General features: G+C 48.3%; 1 protein-coding gene and 1 pseudogene across 1 annotated transcript; one reads left to right on the top strand and one right to left on the bottom strand.

The window, feature by feature from the left end:
• Nucleotides 1-484: 484 nt before the first annotated feature.
• On the top strand, nt 485-2,567 carry LOC110524950 (GDP-fucose protein O-fucosyltransferase 3 pseudogene; annotated as a pseudogene).
• A 6,378-nt stretch (nt 2,568-8,945) lies between these two features.
• On the bottom strand, nt 8,946-9,991 carry cd209a (CD209 antigen-like protein A). The gene is given in 1 exon segment (NM_001281394.2): nt 8,946-9,991. A coding segment is annotated over 1 exon segment (651 nt). The 5' UTR covers nt 9,901-9,991; the 3' UTR covers nt 8,946-9,249.
• Nucleotides 9,992-11,763: the final 1,772 nt, after the last annotated feature.

The raw sequence follows: 11,763 nt of genomic DNA on the forward strand, positions 1-11,763 counted from the left end.
ACAAAGAGGTACTGGCAGATGCCTCTGGTCCCCGAAGACCGCCACGAAACCTCCTTTGCCACCCCATATGGGCTATTTCAGTGCGTTCGCCTCCTCTTCGGCTTTCATGGAGCGGCCGCCAACTTCCAGAGGCTTATTAGACACGCAGTTACATGCTCACCAGGCATTCGCTGCTGATGACATTGTAATACACAGTGAGGACTGGGAAGACCACCTCCGCCGACTGCGCTCTGTGCTGGCCAGCCTGGAGGTGGACGGCCTGACCGCTAACCCAAAGAATTGTCACCTGGGACTGAACGAGGCTGAATACCTTGGTTACACCATTGGCAGTGGTCTGATCAAACCATAAGTGGAGAGGACCCGGGCCATCTGGGAGTGGCTGCTGCCCTGGGACAAGAAGGGAGTCTGCTCCTCCCTGGGCCTAACGGGTTACTACAGACGGTTCATCCCATACTACAACACCATTGCCACCCCACTGACCAACATGACAAAGAAGAGAAACCCGGTGAGTTTGGTATGGACATCTGAAGCCAATGGGGCGTTCCTCCACCTCATAGACACACTGCTCAGAACCGGTGTTGAGAGCCCCCGATTTTCAGCAGCCCTTCACTGTTCACACCGACGTCTCCAGCACCGGCTTGGGGGCTGTACTGTCCCAAGGGGACGGGGTGGAGGAACGTCCCGTCCTATACGTAAGCCGCAAGCTGTCCGACCGGGAGCGGAAGTACGTGACGATAGAGAGGGAGGCACTGGTAATTAAGTGGGCCCTAGAATACTTGAGGTAGTTCCTCCTTGGGAGGCGATTCTGGCTGGTCACGGATCATGCACCCCTCCAGTGGTTGGCGAGACATGAACAGACGATTAACAAGATGTTTCCTGTCGCTCCAACCATTTTAATTTCCTAGGTGGTTCACCGATTGGGGAGAGCACACAGAAATGCAGTCGCGCTATCCCGTCGAGACCCTGAGGTCTCGTCTGACGCACGCCCCTCTGTGTTGATCTTGGGAGGGAAGGCATGTGAGAGTTCAGTGACCAGCCGTAGGAAGAAGACACGACAGCACCCTCCTCCGGGGATAGATGCTCGGTGTAAAGCAAATTAGTAAACACCTAGGCCCACTAATTGCTTTGTGTCTTCCTCTATATAGGTTTGCCAGGAGAGGAGCTGAGGGAGAATAGAGACTGCAACCTGGGAGGACGTCAGATTTTCCTATCTCAGAGAAAGCTTTGTTTACTGGGGCACCTTGTCTCTCTGTTAACTAAGGCAGGCTTTAGGTAGAGCGACGTGTTCCTCCTGTAACTATTATGTGTAGTCAATAGTTGATATTGAAATGTATTTTAATTGGTAACTCTGGGTCTTCCTTTCCTGTAGCGGTCCTCGTGAGAGCCAGTTTCATCATAGAGCTTAATGGTTTTTGCGACTGCACTTGAAGAAACTTTCAAAGTTCTTTAAATGTTCCGTATTGACTGACCTTCATGTCTTAAAGTAATGATGGACTGTCGATTCTCTTCGCTTATTTGAGCTGTTCTTGCCATAATATGTACTTTGTCTTTTACCAAATAGGGCTATCTTTTGTATACCAACCCTACCTTGTCACAACATGTCTGATTGGCTCAAATTAAACAGGAAAGTAATTCCACAAATGAACTTTTATCAAGGCACACTTGTTAATTGAAATGCATTCCAGGTGACTATCTCATGAAGCTGGTTGAGAGAATACCAAGAGTGTGCTAAGCTGTCATCAAGGCAAAAGGTGGCTACTTTGAATAATATTATTTTATTTGTTTAAAACTTTTTTGGTTACTACATGATTCCATATGTGTTATTTCATAGTTTTGACGTCGTCACTGTTATTCTACAATGTAGGAAATAGTGAAAGTTAAGAAGAACCGGCTTCAACATTGAGTGTCTTCCGCTGCCGAGGAGAGCGCACCACTAGTGGGCCTTGTCACGAGGAGTCGCCCAGAGTCGCCCAAAACCACTGCAAGTTCTTCCACGAGCCCGTCATCACCCTCTTTAACCACACGGCCACCTTCAGCCAGCACTCCCAGCTGCCCCTAACCTCCCAGCACCTGGAGAACCTGGAGGTCCTGACCACCCAGACCTACCTGGTGTCCCTCAACCAGAAGAACGAGCTAAGGAAAACACTAGCCCCGGTGGTGTACGTCCAGTCAGACTGCGACCCTCCGTCGGGCCGGGATGCCTATGTGAGTGAGTTAATGAAGCACATCAGGGTTGATTCCTAAAGACCTGCCTTCTCATCTGAGGGACTCGATTGCCATGGAGGAGCAGGCCTTCTACCAGATCCTGGCCCAGTACAAATTCATTCTGGCCTTTCAGAACGCTGTCTGTGACGACTACATCACCGAGAAACTATGGAGGCCTCAAGCTTGGGGTGGTTCCTGTGTATTACGGTGCTCCCAATGTTCGGCAATGGCTGCCGAGCAACAGTAGTGCGGTTGTAGTTGTCCCAGACGAGCCCCCTGAAAAACTGTCTCTGTCTCTAAAGAGGTTAGCTGAGGACGACGGGGAGTTTGACAATATGATTAGTTTGACAGTAAATAGTTGATTATAATTAATCTTAATTTGGATCCCCATTAGCTGACGCCAGGATGACAGCTAGTCTTCTCGTGGTCCATACACAAAACTAAAAAGACAGACTTTACATTATTGACATTACAAGCCTGTAACACAATATTGTGTTAATAATAATATTCAAGCTAGAATGAAATAGACCTGCAGGAGTATATGTCATGTATTGTCATGTTGTGTCCTGTTTCTGTCCTTTCTCTTCACCCTGTCTCCCCCTGCTGGTCGTTTTAGGTTACCTTTTCTCCCCCTCTTTTCCCCCAGCTGTTCCTTGTCTCCTCCTAACTACCTCGTCACCCCTTTTCCCACCTGTTCCCTTTTTCCCTCTGATTAGTCCTCTATATCTCTCTCTGTTTTTGTTCCTGTCCTTGTCGGATTCTTGTTTGTTGTGTTTCATGCCTGAACCAGACTGTCGTCATGTTTGCTGTAACCTTGTCCTGTCCTGTCGGAATCTGCCGGTCCATCTGAGCCTACCTATGTTTGGTAATTAAAGAAGCTCTGTTTAAGTTAATTCGCTTTTGGGTCCTCATTCACGCACCGTATCAGAAGAATCCGACCAAGAATGGACCCAGCGACTTCGGATCCTCTCCACTCAGCCGTCGAGATCCAGGGAGCGATGCTAGGCAGACACGAGCAGGAATTGTCTGCTGCTCGACATGCCGTTGAGACCCTGGCCACCCAAGTCTCCAACCTCACAGAACAGGTTCACCATCTCCGCCTCGATCCACCGGCCACTTCCAGGGCTTTCGAATCTCCGGAGCCCAGAATCAATAACCCGCCGTGTTACTCTGGGGAGCCCACTGAATGCCGCTCGTTCCTCACCCAGTGTGATATTGTGTTTTCTCTCCAGCCCAACACTTTCTCCAGGAGCACTGCTCGTGTCGCCTACGTCATATCTCTCCTTATTGGACGGGCTCGTGAGTGGGGCACGGCAATCTGGGAGGCAAGGGCTGAGTGTACTAACCAGTATCAGGACTTTAAGGAGGAGATGATACGGGTTTTTGATCGATCTGTTTTTGGGGAGGAGGCTTCCAGGGTCCTGTCTTCCCTATGTCAAGGTAATCGATCCATAACAGACTACTCTATTGAGTTTCGCACTCTTGCTGCCTCCAGTGGCTGGAACGAGCCGGCTTTGCTCGCTCGTTTTCTGGAGGGTCTCCGCGCAGAGGTAAAGGATGAGATTCTCTCCCGGGAGGTTCCTTCCAGCGTGGATTCCTTGATTGAACTCGCTATTCGCATTGAGCGACGGGTTGATCTTCGTCACCGAGCTCGTGGAAAGGAGCTCGCGTTCTCCGTTGCCCCCCTCTCCGCATCACTACCATCTTCCTCTGCCGGCTCGGGTGCTGAGCCTATGCAGCTGGGAGGTATCCGCATCTCGACTAAGGAGAGGGAACGGAGAATCACCAACCGCCTCTGTCTCTATTGCGGTTCCGCTGGTCATTTTGTCACTTCATGTCCAGTAAAAGCCAGAGCTCATCAGTAAGCGGAGGGCTACTGGTGAGCGCTACTACTCCTGTCTCTCCTTCAAGATCCTGCACTACCTTGTCGGTCCATCTACGCTGGACCGGTTCGTCAGCTTCCTGCAGTGCCTTAATAGACTCTGGGGCGGAGGGCTGTTTTATGGACGAGACCTGGGCTCGGGAACATGACATTCCTCTCAGACAGTTAAGGGAGCCCACGGCCTTGTTCGCCCTGGATGGTAGTCCTCTCCCCAGGATTCAGCGTGAGACGCTACCTTTAACCCTCACTGTTTCTGGTAATCATAGCGAAACCATTTCTTTTTTAATTTTTCGTTCACCTTTTACACCTGTTGTTTTGGGCCATCCCTGGCTAGTTTGTCATAATCCTTCCATTAATTTGTCTAGTAATTCTATCCTCTCCTGGAACGTCTCTTGTCATGTGAAATGTTTAATGTCTGCTATCCCTCCTGTTTCCTCTGTCTCTTCTTCACAGGAGGAGCCTGGTGATTTGACAGGGGTGCCGGAGGAATATCACGATCTGCGCACGGTGTTCAGTCGGTCCAGGGCCACCTCTCTTCCTCCACACCGGTCGTATGATTGTAGTATTGATCTCCTTCCGGGAACCACTCCCCCCCGGGGTAGACTATACTCTCTGTCGGCTCCCGAACGTAAGGCTCTCGAAGATTATTTGTCTGTAGCTCTTGACGCCGGTACCATAGTCCCCTCCTCCTCTCCCGCCGGAGCGGGGTTTTTTTTTGTCAAGAAGAAGGACGGGTCTCTGCGCCCCTGCATAGATTATCGAGGGCTGAATGACATAACAGTGAAGAATCGTTATCCGCTTCCTCTTATGTCTTCAGCCTTCGAGATCCTGCAGGGAGCCAGGTTTTTCACTAAGTTGGACCTTCATAACGCTTACCATCTCGTGCGCATCAGGGAGGGGGACGAGTGGAAGACGGCGTTTAACACTCCGTTAGGGCACTTTGAATACCGGGTTCTTCCTTTCGGCCTCGCTAACGCTCCAGCTGTCTTTCAGGCATTAGTCAATGATGTCCTGAGAGACATGCTGAACATCTTTGTTTTCGTTTACCTTGACGATATCCTGATTTTTTTCACCGTCACTCCAGATTCATGTTCAGCACGTTCGACGTGTCCTCCAGCGCCTTTTAGAGAATTGTCTTTTTGTGAAGGCTGAGAAGTGCACTTTTCATGCCTCCTCCGTCACATTTCTCGGTTCTGTTATTTCCGCTGAAGGCATTAAGATGGATCCCGCTAAGGTCCAAGCTGTCATTGATTGGCCCGTCCCTAAGTCACGCGTCGAGCTGCAGCGCTTTCTCGGCTTCGCGAACTTCTATCGTCGTTTCATCCGTAATTTCGGTCAGGTGGCAGCTCCTCTCACAGCCCTTACTTCTGTCAAGACGTGCTTTAAGTGGTCCGTTTCCGCCCAGGGAGCTTTTGATCTCCTCAAGAATCGTTTTACATCCGCTCCTATCCTTGTTACACCTGACGTCTCTAGACAGTTCGTTGTCGAGGTTGACGCGTCAGAGGTGGGCGTGGGAGCCATTCTTTCTCAGCGCTCCCTCTCTGACGACAAGGTCCACCCATGCGCGTATTTTTCTCATCGCCTGTCGCCGTCGGAACGTAACTATGATGTGGGAAACCGCGAACTGCTCGCCATCCGGTTAGCCCTAGGCGAATGGCGACAGTGGTTGGAGGGGGCGACCGTTCCTTTTGTCGTTTGGACTGACCATAGGAACCTTGAGTACATCCGTTCTGCCAAACGACTTAATGCGCGTCAGGCGCGTTGGGCGCTGTTTTTCGCTCGTTTCGAGTTCGTGATTTCTTATCGTCCGGGCTCTAAGAACACCAAGCCTGATGCTTTGTCTCGTCTCTTCAGTTCTTCAGTAGCCTCCACTGACCCCGAGGGGATTCTCCCTGAGGGGCGTGTTGTCGGGTTGACTGTCTGGGGAATTGAGAGGCAGGTAAAGCAAGCGCTCACTCACACTCCGTCGCCGCGCGCTTGTCCTAGGAACCTTCTTTTCGTTCCCGTTCCTACTCGTCTGGCCGTTCTTCAGTGGGCTCACTCTGCCAAGTTAGCCGGCCACCCTGGCGTTCGGGGTACGCTTGCTTCCATTCGCCAGCGTTTTTGGTGGCCCACCCGGGAGCATGACACGCGTCGTTTCGTGGCTGCTTGTTCGGTCTGCGCGCAGACTAAGTCCGGTAACTCTCCTCCTGCCGGCCGTCTCAGGCCGCTTCCTATTCCCTCTCGACCGTGGTCTCACATCGCCTTAGATTTTGTCACCGGACTGCCTTCGTCAGCGGGGAAGACTGTTATTCTTACGGTTGTCGATAGGTTCTCTAAGGCGGCTCATTTCATTCCCCTTGCTAAGCTTCCTTCTGCTAAAGAGACGGCACAAATCATCATCGAGAATGTTTTCAGAATTCATGGCCTTCCGTCAGACGTCGTTTCGGACAGAGGTCCGCAATTCACGTCTCAATTTTGGAGGGAGTTTTGCCGTTTGATTGGGGCTTCCGTCAGTCTCTCTTCCGGCTTTCACCCCCAGTCTAATGGTCAAGCAGAACGGGCCAATCAGACTATTGGTCGCATCTTACGCAGTCTTTCTTTTCGCAACCCTGCGTCTTGGTCAGAACAGCTCCCCTGGGCAGAATACGCCCACAACTCTTTTCCTTCGTCTGCGACCGGGCTATCTCCTTTTCAGAGTAGCCTCGGGTACCAGCCTCCGCTGTTCTCATCTCAGTTCGCCGAGTCCAGCGTCCCCTCCGCTCAGGCTTTTGTCCAACGTTGCGAGCGCACCTGGAAGAGGGTCAGGTCTGCACTTTGCCGTTATAGGACGCAGACTGTGAGGGCTGCTAATAAGCGTAGAACTAAGAGTCCTAGATATTGTCGCGGTCAGAGAGTTTGGCTCTCCACTCAGAACCTTCCCCTTAAGACGGCTTCTCGCAAGTTGACCCCGCGGTTCATTGGTCCGTTCCGTATTTCTCGGGTCATTAATCCTGTCGCAGTTCGACTTCTTCTTCCGCGATACCTTCGTCGCGTCCACCCGGTCTTCCATGTCTCCTGTATCAAACCTGTTCTTCGCGCCCCCGCTCGTCTTCCCCCCCCCCCCCATCCTTGTCGAGGGCGCACCCATCTACAGGGTCCGTAGGATTTTGGACATGCGTCCTCGGGGCCGTGGTCACCAGTACCTCGTAGATTGGGAGGGGTACGGTCCTGAGGAGAGGAGTTGGGTTCCCTCTCGGGACGTGCTGGACCGTGCGCTGATCGAGGATTTCCTCCGTTGCCGCCAGGTTTCCTCCTCGAGTGCGCCAGGAGGCGCTCGGTGAGTGGGGGGGTACTGTCATGTATTGTCATGTTGTGTCCTGTTTCTGTCCTTTCTCTTCACCCTGTCTCCCCCTGCTGGTCGTTTTAGGTTACCTTTTCTCCCCCTCTTTTCCCCCAGCTGTTCCTTGTCTCCTCCTAACTACCTCGTCACCCCTTTTCCCACCTGTTCCCTTTTTCCCTCTGATTAGTCCTCTATATCTCTCTCTGTTTTTGTTCCTGTCCTTGTCGGATTCTTGTTTGTTGTGTTTCATGCCTGAACCAGACTGTCGTCATGTTTGCTGTAACCTTGTCCTGTCCTGTCGGAATCTGCCGGTCCATCTGAGCCTACCTATGTTTGGTAATTAAAGAAGCTCTGTTTAAGTTAATTCGCTTTTGGGTCCTCATTCACGCACCGTATCAGTATAGTCTTTTTATATTGTGCCTATATAGTAATATTTCTGCTTCCCAAACAGGGACTTGTTCCTAAAGCCTGGCAAGCAGAGGGAAACCACCTAACGTGTCCACTTCCGAGGGTATTTGACTTTGCCTCAGGCCCTAGAAAGCGGACATCTTTGCGAGGAATTTGGACGGCCAGTTACGAGCAGTCCAAGAAAGAGGCTAGGGCATTGCGTCACTTGGCTGAGAGGAACAGGAATTTCACTGTGGAGCATTACTGGAAGCAAGTATTCACTGACTCAAACACTACTACAACTAAAACACTATAATTCACATAGAAATGTCCCTTGCTGAAATACAGTATAATTTTTCTACCCAGTGCTTTGGTGGTGGTGTGTCAAAGTTTGATCAATATCTTTAAAAATGTTATTTTACCTTTATTTAACTAGGCAAGTCAGTTAGAACAAATTATTGTTTTCAGTGATGGTCTAGGAACAGTGGGTTAACTGCCTTGTTCAGGGACAGAACGCCAGATTTGTCAGCTCGGGGTTTTGATCTTGCAACCTTTCGGTTACTAGTCCAATGCTCTAACCACTAGGCTACGCTACCGCAAAAGATTGCTTTTGCTTTGTCAACCATAGTTTTGACATCCACATTGCATCAATCTGCCTGAGGCAGAGCACTTTGAGGAAACAGTTGTGTCGTTATTTCACTGAAGCCATGAAATGTGAGTTATTATGAAAGTGAGAAAATGTCTGGTCTTTCTAACGAAACCTTCCTTAATCTTCCTTAAACCAAATACTTTCAGGAGTCTACACCTCTGTCACGTTCAGGAATAGGAATGTGTCATTCCCTGACAAATGTTACGTTTACATTTAAAGTAACAGTGTCAATTTACCATACTGCTTTTATCTCTGTTTTTACAGTAACTTTATATTGCATTTTTAAACTCTAATAAAACATTTAATTTTCCTGTTTTATAATGAACAAAAATAGTAACACAACACGCAATACCTTCAAAGATTTTACTGAGTTACATGGTGGATGGATTATCTTGGCAATGAGAAATGCTCACTAACAGGGATGTAAACAAATTTGCGCAGAGAAATAAGCTGTTTCTACGTATGGGCAATTTCTGGAATCTTTTTTTTTTTCAGCTCATGAAACATGGGACCAACACTTAAATTATTTTGTTCAGTTTATTGAATAAGCAGAAAGTACATCTTAATGTACAGCATAATGGAAGCAAAATGAACAATAACATTTCACAATAGTAATATATCAGTAATTTCAAATGAATGGATAACTAAAACTTAAATTAATTTATTGAATGATATACACATCGTGTGAAATGGTAACTGTGTGTGCATGCCTGTGCCTTTCTCTCCCTAGTCTAATGCAATGTACTATTTTACCAAAAAACATCAATCTTCAGACCATCACCATAGTCCTTTTTCAACAGCAGTGCAGAGAGAGGATCTATTATCCTATTTCTCACAGATCCAATTTTGTTTATTGGAACATTTCTCATCATTCCACCACCCTTGACTAGTTGGATGATATACAAACTCCCCACAGTCCTGGTCTGTTCCATTGTTGCCGTTGGGCTGCCCTCTCCCCCAATTCGCTGTGGTCAGTGGTGTACCATCCACCCATTTCCAGGTCCCTTCCGTAACTGAGTCAGTAAGACCAATCCAGACATTATTTTTTGTTTGGTATAATCCATTGATAAATACCTGTTCCTCTTTGCTGTTTATGATCACCAGATCTGCTCCGAACTCTTGGCATTCTTCACTGCTCTGCATCCAGGTTTTATTCTCATTGGTGATGTAGTAACAGCTGAATTCAAACTCCCTCCAGCCTTCTGGACAGCGTCTCCCTTTGATCTTCTTGTTCAGGTTTTCGTTCTCCTTCTGTAGCTGGTCTCTCTCTTTAGTCAGGTTGTTGTAACTGGTCGATTGGTTGCTCTGGTAGAAAGACAGGCTTATGATCCCAGCCAGTAGGAGAACACACAGCAACCCCAGACACACTGCAGCAGCTCTGGAGGGTCTCTTCCACCTCTGGAAATATATTGCTCCTTCTCTTGGGCTAGCCCTGAAGGAACTTGAATTGGCATATGTATTTTCATCATTCTCCATCTTGACACACTTCTGCTCAAATACAGTTAACTTCAACTGTTACTTCAGCTCTTACTGTAAGTCTAGTTCTGAGTCAAGAGTCATCCTCAGTAATAGTGGACAGGAAACAGGAAATGTACAGTTCCTCAGTGCATGAAAATGCATAATTTTCTTAGAAATGCTGTTGGGTAAATACAACCACTCTCAAATTCAAAGAGTCCATGACGTCGACATGCTTGTTTTAATGTATATTTAAACAAAGTTGTTTATTTACTTTTTATCTTCCTCTTCAGTCATGATAGGGTTTAAACATGATAGGGTTAAACAGTTCTTCTAAACTCTTCAGTCATGATGGGGTTTAAACAGTAATACTTAACTCAAAGGGCCATGTTAGTCTAATGATTGTTGAACAGCGGGACTTTTGTTTCTTAATATGATGTACCACTGTGCCCTTTACAGGGAGCTATAGGGCTTTTAATGAGAGAGTTCACCATTATGTATCTTCAGATTCCATATTGGAATATGAGCATGGATCCATTTTTAACAGCATGAAATACTCTTAGGTATGAAACATAGCTAGACTGTATTGTTTTACTACAATATGTACCTATTATCTTAATCATTAAACACATTGATTATATGGTTATTACAACCAGTGGTGGAAAAAGTACCCAATTGTGATAATTGAGTAAAAGTATAGATACCTTAATAGAAACACAATGATCCTTTACGATAGACTGTCACGCCCTGATCTGTTTCACATGTCCTTGTGATTCTCATCCCCTTCCAGGTGTCACTTATTTTCCCCAGTATATTTATACCTGTGTTTCCTGTCTCTCTGTTCCAGTTCGTCTTGTCTGTTTCAAGTCAACCAGCGTGTTTTTCCCCATGCTCCTTACTACTCTCTCTTTCTCTCCACTCTGAACCTCCTAGATCTGGTTTTGACTCTTTGCCTGTCCACGACCATTCTCTTGCCTACCCCTTTTGGAACTAATAAATATCAAACACTGAAACCATTTCCCTCCCGTGTCTGCATCTGGGTCTGGGTCTGGCACTGAGCCCTTATAGTACGAACTGGCCATGACAGACCCAGCTCCGCCACGCTGTCTCCCTGCAGGAAGCCACCACTGGGAGACAGGAGGAGCTACTTCAGGACCTTCTGGAAGGGTTTCATTCCCTGACGGAACACCACGACCAAGGGTTTAAGGCTATTATGGAGCAAACCAGGGAGTTGGCTCATAGGCAACCTACCACCTCTGAGAACCCTCAACCACCCAGAAACCTTTGCCCTATGAGTGGTGAGTTTCTACAGCCTACCCTGGCTCCAAGGGAACGCTGCTTCCCTCCTCCGGAGCGTTATTCTGGGGGATCCTGGTACCTGCCGGGGTTTTCTTGCTCAATGCTCCCTTATTTTTGAGCTACAGCCATCTTCGTTCCCTTCGGACCGATCTAAGATAGCATATATTATTACGCTAATGTCGGGAAGGGCGCTCTCCTGGGCAACGGCTGTTTGGGAGCAACAATCCGTCATTTGTCATCATCTGGAGGATTTCATGGCAGAGGTGAGGAAGGTGTTCGATTCTCTGGTATCCGGGAGAGAGGCGGCCCGTAAACTTCTTGATTCCCGGAGTGTGGCAGACTATGCTGTTGATTTTCGCACGTTGGCGCGTGAGAGTGCCTGGAATCCCTTTTCAATACCTTCCTTCACGGACTGTCTGAGGTAATAAAGGATGATTTAGCTGCTGGGGAATTGCCGGTGAACCTCGATTCCCTCTTCGCCCTCTCCATTAGAATTGATGGGCGGCTAAGGGAACGTAGGAGTGAGAGGAGGTCTGACCTGGGTCACACTCGTTCATCCGCAGTGGCTCGCTCATCTTCGAAGGA

This window comes from Oncorhynchus mykiss, chromosome 5, assembly GCF_057628025.1.
Source record: "Oncorhynchus mykiss isolate SJ-2025 chromosome 5, ASM5762802v1, whole genome shotgun sequence".
Taxonomy (NCBI): domain Eukaryota; kingdom Metazoa; phylum Chordata; class Actinopteri; order Salmoniformes; family Salmonidae; genus Oncorhynchus; species Oncorhynchus mykiss.